At 37.7% G+C, this 16,620-nt stretch overlaps 1 protein-coding gene across 1 annotated transcript in view; it reads right to left on the reverse strand.

Moving 5' to 3' along the window:
- The window catches only part of Ralgapa1 (Ral GTPase activating protein catalytic subunit alpha 1), a 274,127-nt gene that overhangs the window by 137,429 nt on the left and 120,078 nt on the right, over positions 1–16,620 (reverse strand). Inside the window, 5 exon segments of the mRNA NM_020083.4 lie at positions 9,085–9,213; positions 11,691–11,846; positions 12,621–12,719; positions 13,147–13,340; positions 15,857–16,009. Coding sequence (NP_064468.4) covers positions 9,085–9,213; positions 11,691–11,846; positions 12,621–12,719; positions 13,147–13,340; positions 15,857–16,009 — 731 coding nt within the window.

Below are 16,620 nucleotides of genomic sequence, written 5' to 3' on the forward strand. Positions count from 1 at the left end.
TCCAAGCAAATGGTCAGAAGAAGCAAGCTGGAGTAGCCATTCTAATATCAAATAAAATCAATTTTCAATTAAAAGTCATCAAAAAAGATAAGGAAGGACACTTCATATTCATCAAAGGAAAAATCTACCAAGATGAACTCTCAATCCTCATCTTCGATTGGTTTATATACAAGTGTGCAATTTCTAGGCTTGAAAGTAAAATGATGCTATCTGGTGCTGGATGGAGGAGCCTTATTTTTTATTATGGCAGCTTGCTATTTTTGTAACATGGTGATTTGGTTTAACACAATAAAGTACAGTAGTAACTGATCTCCCCCTCTTCCTGGATGAGTGAGGAGATGATTAAATGTTGATGTCAGCATCCATGAGCATATTCAGATGAGCTTCTGCTTCTGTTGAAAAGGATGCTGTGTTTGATTGTGGTCCGAAGCTTTGAAGCACTACTTGGCATCTCCTTCCTTGGAGGTCTCACTGTTTAAACATAACAGATTTGATAGCTTGTTGGTAAGGTGAGGTCCAGCTTGTCTCCACTAGGTCATCTTCATGTGAATCCGGTGGTTATACGGTTTTGTTCTAGGGATATTTCATTTTTTTAATAACGGTTTTAGCTGACATTCATGGAGAGAATGAATCCTTAGAAGTGTGCCACTAGTGAAAGGAAATCCTGTCTAGAGTATGTTTCTTTACAAAGCTGTGTCACACCATCCTTTGGGCCCTCTGCTGGAAAAGTAGAATCAAGTCTCAAATAATGCCTTTTAAATTGTATCCTCTAGTATTATAGATGTAGGACAGTTCTGTATCATACCTCTGTGGATGTAAAATAGCTTGTACCTGCTTTATGATACGTAGTAGTGACCGTGCTTTATCAGAGCTGTTTTTAATGATGTTGCTCAGAATGTTTTCTTTCCAGATGATGATTGAGAAGCTAATTTAAAAAAAAAATGGTGCCAGGTACCACAAGAGTAACAGAACTGTGCTGTTTTCTCGGGTTTTGTTTTTTTACTTTTTTTTTTTAATGGAGTGTGCTGGATGTCTCTACAGTTTTGTTCAGATGACTGCAGAACCTGGAAAAGCTGTTGCTGCTGTTGATGCATAACACACTGCTATTATTGGTCTTTTTATATAAATATAAATATATATATACAGATATATAATTTGAATTTTTTGAAACTTTACCTGTGCTGTCAACTTTGGAAAAAAGTAGCCCCGTTTACTGTGTTGAGTTGGCACTGTACAGAAATTAACAGCCATATTGGTCTAGAAATGTTGAACTTAAGTTTTTTCCATTTGTACAGGGGTAACACACTGTATTAAATATGTAAGGTCTTATATACGTGGGTTTGATAACAAAAACTAATAAAGTATTCTCTAAATTAAAAAAAAAAGAATGGTAAAAAAATTAAAAAAAAAACAGAAATCATCTGCAGCTAATGAATTTTAAATAAGAACATAAGCTGGTATCAGCATACATTTAAGCTAATTAAAAAGAAAATGAGTATTTTGTTTACTTATTGAGAGACAACATATTGCTATAAAGGCCAGGGTGGTTTTAAACTTGTAATACTCCTACTTCAGACTCCCAAGTGCTGGGCTTAAAGGCATGTGCAACCATGCCTAGCTAAATTATTTTACATGTAATTCATACTTCAATATCCATTATTCAAGTAAGTTGATGACTTAGTGTCACTACTTTAGGATAAATAAAAAAAGGCTAAAAGGCTAATTCTGTCTTCAAGAAACGGCACCAGGCTAGATGGTTTTTATCTTCATAGGGATATGAAAACCCACTGTCCTTAGAGTTTACTAACATTACAATTCATGTTAGTATAAATCCTCCAGTAAAAGGGACTTCATGTTGTCTTTCATTTGATTAAGGCAATTCTTTCAACATAAACATTTCCTCTTCTGCACTCTTACATGTCCATCAAACAGGAACCAGTGCATTGTTTTATTTAGTTACAATACTTACACACTGGCTCATATGTTTAAGAATATGTAATAAAAATATGAAACATCAGTATATTAACAATTCAAAACTCCCATTAACATAAATCATGACTCAATCTCTAAACAGACTAGCAGCTTACACTAAGTGTAAGATTTAAGCTTACACTACTCTCAGCAGAACAGAACAGATAATTTCTGTTGGACCTGTTATAGTATACCTAAAATCCTCACCCTAAAGAGGCCGAGGAAGGACATTCATAAGTTGAAGGCCTGCCAGTACTACCAGTAGTACATTGTTTCAAAACAAAAGATAAAATACTTCATGTCCTCATTTAAAAACAACCTAGACTTATGGATATGAAACAGCAGATCTATCATTCTAATGTAAAACTATCCATTACAAACAGAGCTGATTTTTTAAAAATATCAATATTTAGTTGAAGAGATTAGTTGAGATTTCTTGCTAAGTTGGGTAAGGTAACTGATAATATCTGGATATGCGGCTATAAGAGGAGCAAACTTACAAGTATATGTAATAGTTCTGTAATAGTTAAAGACAAAATTCTATCAATTATATTGAAATCTGCTAAAGGAAAGAGGGAAACATTAACAATGAAAGATAATATGGATGGGATCTAAAATGAGAATCAGAAGGTTAAGACTTGGAATTGGTGTTTTTAACACCATCCAGAGGAAGATTACCTTTATTTAACCTTACAGGGGACATGTATGTGTCTAGCTTGTTTCCTACAATGATTGGTTTCTATATAGCCTTTCCCAGTAACAAGCATTATACGAATTAGAAAGCACAGAGACTCTATGTTCTGCAATACTCAAAGGAAGCTATTACATAACTAATATCCAGATGTAGGGGAGGAAAGTTGGTCACATCAAAAGCACAGAGGCAGAATTTTGAGAAAAGTTGCAGAAAATACCACTAGTCGTCCGGAGTAACTGGTCCACTGATGAGCAAAAGTTTTCACAGTAAATTAATAAGTGACAGTTTGAATATTAACCTCTTTAGAGCTCTATCAATTTTTGCGAGTCTCAAAGAGGCTGATTACCTGGGTACCCTGGTAATATTAGCATGAACTTGTAGCTTGTGTACCATCTTTAGTTTGTCTTCCATGTATTTAATGCAAGAGTAATGTACTCATTTAATATTCTCAAGGCACAGGTTTAATTATCTCTTACCATATTTTAAAGTATTTAAGCCAGTGTTACACCATACTTGGTCCACAGTATTCAAACCCTCCTAAGACATATCCCAAAACAATGCTTCTTGATTGAACCAATGACTTCATTCATCATTTATGATCTAATCACAAGGTTGTGACTCAGGACTTAGGGATGGGACCTGAGAGTCCAAACTGCTAATGAGCACCTGGATGATCACAGTAAATGTTGTGTAGATCACGCTTCAGGTGATAAGGAACACTTTTTATTATTCTGTGACTATACTCCTGCATGTTATACTCCAAACAAAATAGCTTATTTGTAATTCTCTGAGCATACTTCAATTGAGTCTATTTCCTGTAAACTGAATACTTTCCTTCATCTCCTCTATACAGTATCACTAACCTTTAAGAGATGGATTTATAGGCCTTTTCCTATGACACCATCAACTCTAAAACAAAGTAAAATTCTGTATAATCTTTCATAACACCCCCTTTTATCATTTTATTAATTTAAATTTCTGTCTTTTGATTAGCTATCAATTGTCAATTTTGTTGATTTTCTAAAAGATTCAGTTCACTTCATTGATTCTTTTTACTATTTGTTTATATTTCATTGCTTTCATCCCTGATTTTGATTATTTCTTTTGAGGTTTTATTTATTCTTGCTGTTCTAGAGCTTCCAAGTGTGTCACTGTTACTAATGGGATATCTTCAGCTATCCAACAAGTGTACATTTATTTAAGTGTTCAAATTTACTTATGTGTGTATTTGTAAGTGTGGGTATGTATACACATGCCTTGGGTGCTACTGGGGAATTGGTTGTCTCCTTCCACTGAGGGTTCCAGCAACTGAACTCAGGTTTCCAGGCTTGCACTGCAGGTGCATTTTACCTGATGATCCATTTGTGATGGTTGGGTTTGCTGTTTGTGGGCTAGACATTCGTTAATGGAAGACAGCTTCAAACTTGGTATGAACTCATCATTCTCCTGCTTCTACCGAGAGTTCAGAGCTACTCGAATTTTAATCATTTCTGACTCAAATGTTTTTAATTTGTTCTAGTTAAAGCAAACCAGGGCTTCATGCAAGCTAAGTGCTTTCCTACTGAGTTATACCACCAGTTACTTAACAAAGATTGTATTAAACCAACAATATGGCATAAAATGCTCCATGTGACTAATCTTTATAAAACAATACTCATAGGTGAAGATAACACTGATGAAATAATGTAATGAACGAACGGCAAAGCTCAGATTTCAACCCAGGTAGATTGACTCTAGACTCCATTTTATTTTTCTCCAACTTTTCAACAGCATCCTTTAGGTCCCTTAAGCACATACAAGATCTAATTTGTTCTGCAGCCATTGTGTTCTACTCAAGAGGAACACTGTGGTTTGCCTTCTCCTTCTCTTCCCCTGAAAGGTTAACTGGACATTAACTGCCATACCTCTGTGACAACTAAGAAAGACAGTGGGATCTTTAGGAGGTAGTTAGAATACCAGGAGCATCCCATCTTGCATGCATTCTCACCAAGACGCCATCTATCAAGACATGATGATGCAAGGGCTTCCAAGACAGCCCAGCAGGTGAAGGCCTTTGCTGCTGAGCCTGACCATTTGAGTTTGATCCCTGGGACATATACAGTGGAAGTAGAGAACCAACTCCTGAAAGCTGTTAATATATGTTCCTTGAACACAAACATGAATGACGTCTAAAAGAACACTATAACATGTGCACCTGCCCCCAAATAAATGTAATAACTTCTTTTGAAAAAGTGGTGTGACAGTTCCCTGCTCCCAAATCCCTTGGGAGAGAGAGCTCACCGCCCGGACAGGTGGGCACTCCTGAGACTGCAGAGCAGGAGAGACAACCAATACTGCCCACCCCTGGCCTAAGAGGAAACTGTATAGGGCCTCTGGGAACCAGAAGATAGGGGCACTCAAGTGACAGGTCCCCTGCGGTCCAGACATCGCCTGGATCTGAAGGGACCTGAACAAAAGCTCCCTGCACACAAATCCCATGGGAGGGAAAGCTAAACCTTCAGAGGGGAAGACACGCCTGGGAAGCCAGAAGAGACTACACTCTGCCCACATTTCTGACTCCAGAGGAAAACACCTAACGCCATCTGGGACCCTGGTGCACGGGGCCCTGGGAAAAGGCAGCGCAGGCCCTCCTGGTTGCTGCCCTCACGGAGAGCTCAAAAGCAGCCCCCCAGGAGCAACTTCAGCCGCTGGACCACAGGTAAGACCAACTTTTCTGCTCCAAGTGACCTGCCTGGCATGCAGGGATGATTTAATATACGGAAAACGATCAATGTGATCCATTATATAAACAAACTGAAAGAATAAAACCACATGATCATTTCATTAGATGCTGAGAAAGCATTTGACAAAATTCAACACCCCTTCATGATAAAAGTACTGGAAAGAATAGGAATTCAAGGCCCATACCTAAACATAGTAAAAGCCATATACAGCAAACCAGTCACTAACATTAAACTAAATGGAGAGAAACTTGAAGCAATCCCACTAAAATCAGGGACTAGACAAGGCTGCCCACTCTCTCCCTACTTATTCAATATAGTTCTTGAAGTTCTAGCCAGAGCAATCAGACAACAAAAGGAGATCCAAGGGATACAGATTGGGAAAGAAGAAGTCAAAATATCACTATTTGCAGAAGATATGATAGTATATTTAAGTGATCCCAAAAGTTCCACCAGAGAACTACTAAAGCTGATAAACAACTTCAGCAAAGTGGCTGGGTATAAAATTAACTAAAGTAAACCAGTAGTCTTCCTCTACACAAAAGAGAAACAAGCTGAGAAAGAAATTAGGGAAATGACACCCTTCATAATAATCCCAAATAATATAAAATACCTCGGTGTGACTTTAACCAAGCAAGTAAAAGATCTGTATGATAAGAACTTCAAGCCTCTGAAGAAAGAAATTGAAGAAGATCTCAGAAGATGGAAAGATCTCCCATGCTCATGGATTGGCAGGATTAATATAGTAAAAATGGCCATTTTACCAAAAGCGATCTACAGATTCAATGCAACCCCCATCAAAACAGCAATCCAAATCTTCAAAGAGTTAGACAGAATAATTTGCAAATTCATCTGGAATAACAAAAAACCCAGGATAGCAAAAACTATCCTCAACAATAAAAGGACTTCTGGGGGAATCACTATCCCTGAACTCAAGCAATATTACAGAACAATAATGATAAAAACTGCATGGTATTGGTACAGAGACAGACAGATAGACCAGTGGAATAGAATTGAAAACCCAGCAATGAACCCACACACCTATGGGCACTTGATTTTTGACAAAGGAGCCAAAACCATCATTTCGGCAAATGGTGCTGGTTCAACTGGAGGTCAGCATCTAGAAGAATGCAGATCAATCCATGCTTATCACCCTGTACACAAATCAGATACACTCAAACTAATAGAAGAAAAAGTGGAGAAGCATCTCAAACACATGGGCACTGGAGAAATTTTCCTGAACAAAACACCAATGGCTTATGCTCTAAGTTCAAGAATCAACAAATGGGATCTCATAAAACTGCAAAGCTTCTGTAAGGCAAAGGACATTGTGGTTAGGACAAAACGACAACCAACAGATTGGGAAAAGATCTTTACCAATTCTACAACAGATAGAGGCCTTATATCCAAAATACACAAAGAACTCAAGAAGTTAGACCGCAGGGAGACAAATAACCCTATTAAAAAAATGGGGTTCAGAGCTAAACAAAGAATTCACAGCTGAGGAATGCCCAATGGCTGAGAAACACCTAAAGAAATGTTCAACATCTTTAGTCATAAGGGAAATGCAAATCAAAACAACCCTGAGATTTCACCTCACACCAGTGAGAATGACTAAGATCAAAAACTCAGGTGACAGCAAATGCTGGCGAGGATGTGGAGAAAGAGGAACACTCCTCCATTGTTGGTGGGATTGCAGACTGGTACAACCATTCTGGAAATCAGTCTGGAGGTTCCTCAGAAAATTGGACATTGAACTACCTGAGGTCTCAGCTATACCTCTTTTGGGCATATACCCAAAAGATGCCCCAACATATAACAAAGACACATGCTCCACTATGTTCATAGCAGCCTTATTTATAATAGCCAGAAGCTGGGAAGAACCCAGATGCCCTCCAACAGAGGAATGGATACAGAAAATGTGGTACATCTATACAATGGAATATTACTCAGCTATCAAAAACATTTCATAAAGTCATTACTTTATGAAATTCATAGGCAATGGAGGGAACTGGAAAATATCATCCTGAGTGAGGTAACCCAATCACAGAAAAACACACATGGTATGCACTCATTGATAAGTGGCTATTAGTCCAAATGCTTGAATTACCCTAGATGCACAGAACACATGAAACTCAAGAGGGATGATCAAAATACGAATGCTTCACTCCTTCTTTAAAAGGGGAACAAGAATACCCTTGGTAGGGAATAGGGAGGGAAAGTGTAGAACAGAGGCAGAATGAACACTCATTCAGAGCCTGCCCCACATGTGGCCCATACATATACAGCCACCAAACTAGATAAGATGGATGAAGCAAAGAAGTGCAGGCTGACAGGAACTGGATGTAGATGTCTCCTGAGAGACATAGCCAGAATACAGCAAATACATAGGCGAATGCCATCATTAAATCACTGAACTGAGAACGGGACCCCCGTTGAAGGAATCTTAGAAAGGACTGAAAGAGCTTGAAGGGGCTCGAGACCCCATATGAACAACAATGCCAACAAACCAGAGCTTCCAGGGACTAAGCCACTACCCAAAGACTGTACATGGGTGACCCTGGGTTCCAACTGCATAGGTAGCAATGAATAGCCTAGTAAGGGCACCAGTGGAAGGGGAAGCCCTTGGTCCTGCCAAGACTGAACCCCCAGTAAACGTGATTGTTGGGGGGAGGGCGGTAATGGAGGGAGGATAGGAAGGGGAACACATATATAGAAGGGGAGTGGGAAGGGTTAGGGGGATGTTGACCGGGAATCTGAGAAAGGGAATAACAATTGAAATGTAAATAAGAAATACCCAAGTTAATAAAGATGGAGGAAAAAAATACTACTAACACATCTCTTGACCTCCTGATCTATATTTAATCATTTGATTGCCCTCTCATCAGTATCTTATACACACCTTATGCAATGCCACAAAGAGTCCTTTTCTCCTTCACTGTTGGTCTTTTGCAATATAGAAATAAAATAGTCTTTTCGAAGGTGTACATGTTTTAAAATGGTACACGAGTACTTTTCTCTTCCATATACCCAAACCTCCTCCTAATAGGACTTTCAGAAAGTGATCTTTCTAAATACACATTGGTCATGTTCTCAACTTGTGTCCTTAAATGACTCCTTAGTCTTCCTTCTTTTAGCACTGCGTCCATAGCTACTACCATCCTAGCTGGCTCACCTCTGTGACTTATGGACTGCATCTACCCTGGTTTCTGTGGCATTATAGACTTTTCCCCTGCTTTTTAACATGTAAGGTTTACTCCAAGGGCATATTTCTGGATTATGCTATAAATGTTGGTTCTTTATCCCATTAAAATATTTAAGTGTCGAAAAAGAATTCTTGGTTTCATGCACACACAGAGTAAGGACAGGTTACGGTCCACTGTTTCTTACTTAAGCAATAACCTGCAAACCTTTCATTATTTCCTTGCCAGTTTCCTTACATTTCCCAATTTTGAAATCTTTTTTGCCATTTTTTTACAACATTGAGCTAGCTCATCAATTGATTTTATTGTTTCTTAACACATCAGAATGCTTTTCTTTTTACTGTGGGGACTCCGTCAATTCCAATTACATAGTAGACTTTCTGAACATGAGTTTGTTATATTTTAGAACAATAGTTCTCTCCTCTTTTTGCTGCTTTGTGAGCCAAGTCTGAACAAATAGTTTATTACTTAATAAGAACTAGAAATAAAGACTTACATTAAGAAAAGCTGAAGAAGCCACTCTCCCAGCCGCTATAATAAAATCCATAATAAGCATTGTGGCCCCAGGCAAACCAAGTGAAAAAAACTGAGGTGAGCAGTGCTTGATGATCGTATTGACGATGTCCTGAAAGGAAGTCAAGGGGTTAGAAAGATGACCACATTTGTAACTGTGGGTACCAGCTAACCAATAGCATTAACATGGGTCAAGTGTACTATAAAAATATACTAGCTACCTGGAAAGACTAATTTTAATTCTTCCAATCAATCCATGCTCAGTATATTTTGTTACGAAAGTAAACCTTAGACACATATTTGATTAACTGATGTAAACAACAGGACTTTGTTTTCCCTGTTAGAAAGTGCGGTTCTTTGCTCACAGCAAATGTTAGCCCTGCACTGACTGTAACACTGACTTACAGAGCAGCTCCTCCTGCTTCTAGTTGCTTCCATGTGGTAACTCACACTCTGAATCTATACTGAACTTACATAATCTACTATGTGGCAAATGGAGAGATCTTATTTTTAAAATTAACTGTAAGTCTTTGAATAATAACTAGCATCAGAAACCTAAAGGTAGTGTTTTTAAATGAATATTCCTTTATGACATTATGGTTTGGAATTTACTAGGAAAGACGCAGTATATTTGGTTGTATTATTCAATATGACTATTTAAAAAACTTTTTTCCTATCTGGTATTAATTATATGTAATAATAGGTATAATTATGACATTTTACAATGTGCACATAATACACTTTGATCATATTTACCTTTGTAATACTCCCTTATCATTGCCTACTCCACTCCCACTGTTTTCCTCCTCTTCCAACCAGTCTTCTACCACTGAATGTGACTGACCTTAAATAAAAACTCTATTTTTGTAGTAGTAAGGAAGAAATTGTATTTGAGATATGCTTAGGTTAGAACATTATAATTATCTCTAAATTAATAAAGTTTTCTCATTGCTCAGAAAGAAATATTAGTATCACCTTTAAATACTAGTGCTTTTCAACTAACTCACAAGTGACACTTAACCAAATTATAATGAGGTTGAAATCTTTCACTTTTTAGTTTTCTAACTAAGATAAAATACCCTGAAATATGTGTCCTAGAATCCTATTTGTGATTACTTAGTGATTATAAATGATACAGCTGCCAAGTTAATGGAATTGTGATTATAGCAATATAATTTAGTATTAAGAAAATATGAGATAAACTTTCAAGCAGAATAAACCTTATCATTGCTGCATGAAAAGGTGAGCAAATTCATATGTCTCAAGTGTCAATTAAGAGTCATCATAAAATAGACACATTGGAATATTAAGAAAAAACAACCTAAGCAAGGATGGCTTAATCTCTTTAAAAAGTAAAGTGGTTAGCATAGTGTGGAAGCTGACAGACAGTCTACGGCCTTTTATTGGGGAACTGAGTCCATCGATGTTAAGAGATATTAAGGACAAACGATCGTTGCTTCCTGTTACTCTTTTGTTAGAGGTAGAATTATGTTTGTGTGGCTTTCTTCTTTTGGGTTTGTTGTGAAAAGATTAATTTCTTGCTTTTGCTTGGGTGTAGTTTCCCTCCTTGTGTTGAAGTTTTCAATCTATTATCCTTTGTAGGGCTGGATTTGTGGAAAGATATTGTGTAAAATTTGGTTTTATCACGGAATATCTTGGTTTCTCCAAATATGGTAATTGAGAGTTTTGCTGGATATAGAAGCCTGGGCTGGCAATTTGTGTTCTCTTAGGGTCTGTATGACATCTGTCCAGGATCTTTTGGCTTTTAAGAGTCTCTGTTGAGAAATCTGGTGTAATCCTGATTGGTCTGCCTTTCTATGTTACTTGACCTTTTTCCTTTACCACTTTTAATATTCTTTCTTTGTTCTGTTCATTTAAAAGAACACTGAAAACCATCCCTTAATAACTACTGTAGCTTGTTTTCAATCACCTTTCAAGAATAAATAAGGTCATAAAGTGAATTATATATAAATCACTACATATGAAGAACAGTTTTAATTCTAGATCTTAAAAAGCATGAATTAAGCAGAATTGAAAACTGATTATCTTAGTTTCCTTTCCTTTTGTCATGATAAAATATTCTGACTAAAACAACTTTAACTCATAGCTCCACGTTACAGTGTATCACTGCAGAGAACAGGTCCAGGTTACAGTGTATCACTGTAGGGAATCAGGTCCAGGTTACAGTGTATCACTGTAGGGAATCAGGTCCAGGTTACAGTGTATCACTGCAGAGAACAGGTCCAGGTTACAGTGTATCACTGTAGGGAATCAGGTCCAGGTTACAGTGTATCACTGCATGGAAGTCATAATGAGAACTGGGAGCAGTTGGTCACATTATGTGAACAGGCAGAAGAGAGCAGTGACTGTATTCCGGGAGTTCTCAGCTTGCTCTCTCTGCTCTGAAACAGTCCAGGACCCTCTGCATTGGGCACTCCACTCTCATTGGGCAGGTCTTCCTACCTTAATCAAGACCATTTTTCAGATAGGCTCAAAGGCCAATCTGCTAGGTGATTCTAATTTTTGTAAAGTTGAAAACTGACAGTTTAAAACTGATAAAATAACGTTTTAGAAGGCACATATATTTACCTGGTCAATATGAAGCAATCCACAATGCATTATATTGTAGAAATGCGTTAAAAAATCTCTATTTGGGGATACATCTTGTCTTCTCTTCATTGTATTACAAATAAGTTTATATGCATGTAATTTACCTTGTTTATACTTATCAGTCAACATGGTTGCCTAAAATTAAGAAATAAATTTTAATACTAAAGCCAAATAATGTTTGTAAATATTTACAATTGAAATTGAATATAATAAGCAATATCTGTTTTCATAAATTTCTATGTTGGTCCAATTTCATTAATGTCCTAGAAGTCAGGACTAGGGAAACTACTCTTATATGAAAAGATTCTGTGTACAAATGAATAATCACACACATACATATGAATAATCACACACATACAAATGAATAATCACACATGTACATATGAATAATCACACACGTACATATGAATAATCACACACGCTTCACTTTAAAAAATAGGCCAAATGTCAAATAATAGTGAAAAAGAAATCTCTAAAGTATAGTTCTCACTTTATTTTTTATTTAAAGCAATTATATATAATATGAATGTTATATATGAGTATATAATATGAATGTATGTATGAATGAAGTCAGACTATTCTAGAGCTGTGGGTATAGCTCAGTGTTATAACACTTGTTCAGCAAGGCCATGGGTTAAATCCTTCATGAGGGAAAATGAATAAAACTAAGTACATATATTTAAAAACATTTAAGACATACTTTTTGCATTTATTTTTGTTTAATTAAATAAATATTATAATTCTGCTATGCCTAACTTTCCTCTCTACTAGCCATTTCTTAAAGATACTAGTTAAAAACTAGGTGTTCTTGAAGACCAAATAATCGTTAAATTATTGTTAAATTTCTATCAATGTTCAAAACTAACTTATTAGAGGAAAATATACTAATGTTTTATATATCAAGCTTACCTTAAAAAGCCAAGGTGTAAGAATTCTTAGTGGAGGAATCAAAACAGGTGGAGAAGGTGAAGTCAGGTTATCGGCTGAAATGCCAAGATTATCTCTGATCTATAATTTTCAAATAAAAGGTAACAAAAATATATTAAACTATTTCCTCTTCTAGCTGTCATACCTTAAACAGAAGTTGAGTCCTGTCTCTACCTTAATGACATATTTCATCATGGTGATTATGGCCAAATACTGAACACTCTTTTAATGCAAAGCATGATCACGTTGTAACAATGCTCTTAAAGGCCTTTTCTTCTCTTTTGGGTGGTGGGTTAGGGTGCAGGGGAGGTGCTTATTGTTGTTTGTTGAGACAGGATAGACCAGGCTGGCCTAGAACTGCTATGTAACCCAACATGGCTTCTACCTCATGATCCCCCAGCCTCAGTATTCCAAGTGCTGGAATTATAGTTGTTAAACCACCACATCTGGCCTACTACCTACTAATACTTTATTTTTCCCCATTTAGAGCTTTTATTTTCTTTCTTACCTTGGCTAGATTCTGCCAAAGTTCACAGAGGTAATCAAAAACTTGAGCATGTATTTCAGGATCCATAATAGCATTGACATCTCCCAAAATGCCAAGCATTCTTCGCCACATAACAGTAGCAACATCAGCATGCCACCCAGTGAGCGTACCTCCTGCCATCACACTACAACATTCAGAAGGAAATTCACTGATTTCTATGGAAAAACGAAACACAATAGTGTCAGTACCTAAAAGAGCAAATGTAAGTGAATCATCTTTAATGTCTACAAAAGTAGATATAAGAAGTGTAAATATAGGTATTTTTTGATAATATCCAATATCTTATTAATTCAGAATTTCCTATGTTGGTAATGGTTTCTTATTGATAGGGTTTTTAATTAAGATTTACTGAAGAAAAATATTATGCAACTAACCACTTATTGTGCACCTGTCAAAAACAGAAACTTAAGAATTATATAACTGCACAGTAAAGGAACAAGCCCTTTACTGTCAGGGGCATGCATGCTCCTCCCTGAGAAGAAGAATTAAAATAGATTTTGGAGTGGACTGGGACAAGAAGAGATCAGGTGGTGGTGGTAGAGGTGGTGGAGGTGGTGGTGGAATGGGGGTGGGTGGAAGGAGAGACAGCTGGAATTGGGGGCTATGGGGAAGTGTGCAGACCTAGTGCAGTGGAAACTTAAGAGGGTAAATTTAGTGAATACTCCTGGAAATGAAGGCTATGCATTTAGAATTGGACAGCTTTTGTAGCCGGGCAAGGCTTTCTTCCAGTGTTGGGACTGGGTTGCATTCAGTTGAGTTGCTGGCCAAGGGAGTCCTGTGGAGATCCCTAAGTGACCTAGGCTGATACTAGGACAGGAGGCCACCCTGAAAGCTGAAGGCAGGGCCATGATGAGGATAACATTCACATAGCTCACTGAACTAGAGAGGTTGGACTGGGGCCTCCATGGAGCTTTGATCTCTATGTTCTCGTCGCTCTGGCACAAAAAGGTACTCGGCAGGCTACATAAAGAGAAACCACCACACCAATTTAGCCTCAAAACCCTCAACCTACAATCTGTCCTGCCTGCAAAATGTACTGGGGGCATTGGTGGCACACAAATTATGAGAATGGCCAACCAATGTTTGGTTTAACTTGAGGGCCACTCCATGAAAGAGCCCGTGCCCTATATTGTCTGGATGGCCAGGAACAGGAGACTGGATTGCCTAGAGACCTAGAGTAGAACCAAACACAACTGAAAAAAGGAATCAACTCCTAATGATATTCTGCTATTTCTAGTCCTCCAACGGCAGAAGGGATCAGGTGCAAAGACCCATAGCCAGACCTTATATGGAAAGTCTAAATTGGAGGTCTCCACTGAGTTCCCTTAGAGATGGGGAGCAAAGATTGTAGGGGTCAGAGGAGACAGAGGACACTAGAATAACATGGCCCACTGAGTCAACTGAACAGGGATCATATGGGCTCACAGAACTGAAGCACCAAGCATGGGGCCTGAACTGATTTACACTAGGTTCTCTGTGTGTATTATTATGGCTGTATTTTGGTGTTCTCATGGGAATCCTAACAGTGGAGGCAGGTGTTTCTCTGACTCTTTTGCCTGCTCCTGGGACTCTTTTCCTCCTATTGGGTTGCCTTGTCCAGCCTTGATAAGGGCTTTTGCCTCGTATTATTGTATCTTGTTTTGTCCTGTTTGGTTGTCTTTTGGAGGCCTGCTCTTTTTCTGAAGGGGGAGTAGATCTGGGGGAAAGGGGAGGAGGGGGACAGCTGAAGTGGGGATGGAGGGAGGGAAAACTGTAGTTCAGATGTATTTTATGACAGAACAATCTATTTTCAACAACAAAAAAGCAACAACAATAAAGAGAATACCAACAAAATATGTAGAAACAAAATAATTTCATATACATAGAGGATGGGGGAAAGGAGTAAGCCCTTTAAAGTAGCCCAGGGGTTAAACAGCTTTCATTTCTTCTTTTGGTAAGAGGAAATGTGATATGAATAATAAAAATGGGCCTTTAATATGACAATAAATATATTGTCAACTATGTCCTTGACAAATTTTAGAAAATGTGCCAAGTATTTATTTGACACATTTTATACCACGCAGGATTTCGGTTATATGTATTGAAAAAACAATCGGTAAAATTACTAATGTGACAAATTGTTTCACTGAAAGCTTGACTGAGAACGGTGATGATGCTACTTCCTCCTGTGAGTCGAAATTCTCAAGAACACTATTAAGAGGCCTGAAGTATGGAGCGCACACATAAAATTCTAGCATTTACAAAACTGAGGCAGGAGAAGGGAGTCAAACACCCTGTCTTTTACTCTCAGTACTTGTGAGTCAGAGGCAGCAGATCCCTGTACAGAGAGTTCCAGGCCAGGCCAGCCAGGGCTACATAGTGAGCCCCTGCTACAAAAAAAGAAAGAGGGGGAGAGAAGAAGGAAAGAAGGGAAAAGGGAGAGGGAAAGGAAGAGAATAAATACCATATCAATAAATAAAAAAAAAGAACGAAATAGTACAATCGCTAATTAACAGCTATAAAAATTATGATAAATTACTTAAAAAGCAGAGTTATTTTAACAATAGCCTTTTTAAGGGCAAGTGAAATAAAAGAAAGCAGAAAAGTCAAAGCCTTAAGATAAGAATACATCATAACAGCTGAAGTTCCTCTGATACTAGTACTCTCAAAACCCAGAAATATCAAACATTGCCTAGGTCATCTGGCGTCTGAAGAACAGAGTGGTGGAGCTTCTCATCAAGCTGTAGATCCTTCTGTTCCATGTGATCTATATTCAGCGTAGAAGGGGAAGGTGTCTGTGACCTGGACCCCAGAGCTGAATGAACAGGGGAAGCACTTTCTGAACCTGTAATGAGAATTTCATATAATCACTATGAAGAATGTATTCAGTATCCTACCTAAGACATAATATTTCAAATACTAATAAGACATAGTTTTAAAACATCAAAAGATAAAGCAGGTTATATACTGTCCAAAGGTGTCAACAAAACACAATATTGTCTAGCATTGGACTAACATAGGGCCAGGAACCATCAGTGACACTGACAATTGATATTCTTGGCCTAGCTAGAGAAACTCTCATACTCACTGCTATTCTTTTTCTCTCACTTGAAATTGGGAAAAGTCACTAGCGAACAGATGTTCTTCATCTCTCATTCCTATCAATGCATTCTCATAAAACAACAAAAACTCATAAAAATGCAATCAGATTACCTCCTCAGTTAAAAATTCTTTAAAGGCAACACATATGCCTATAATCTCAGCGCTGAGAGGTGTCAAGAAGAGCAGGAATTCAAGGTTGTTATCCTTAGCTACATAACCAGTTTGAGGCTGAGCTTGTCTTAATGAAACCTTGTCTTTAAAATATATACACAAATAGGGCCAGCAAGATGGCTCAGCCAGTTAAACCCACTTGCTTACCAAGGCTGACCACCTGAGATCCCTAGAACCTATATG

This window comes from Rattus norvegicus, chromosome 6, assembly GCF_021556685.1.
Source record: "Rattus norvegicus strain SHRSP/BbbUtx chromosome 6, alternate assembly SHRSP_T2T, whole genome shotgun sequence".
NCBI classification, from domain to species: Eukaryota; Metazoa; Chordata; class Mammalia; order Rodentia; family Muridae; genus Rattus; species Rattus norvegicus.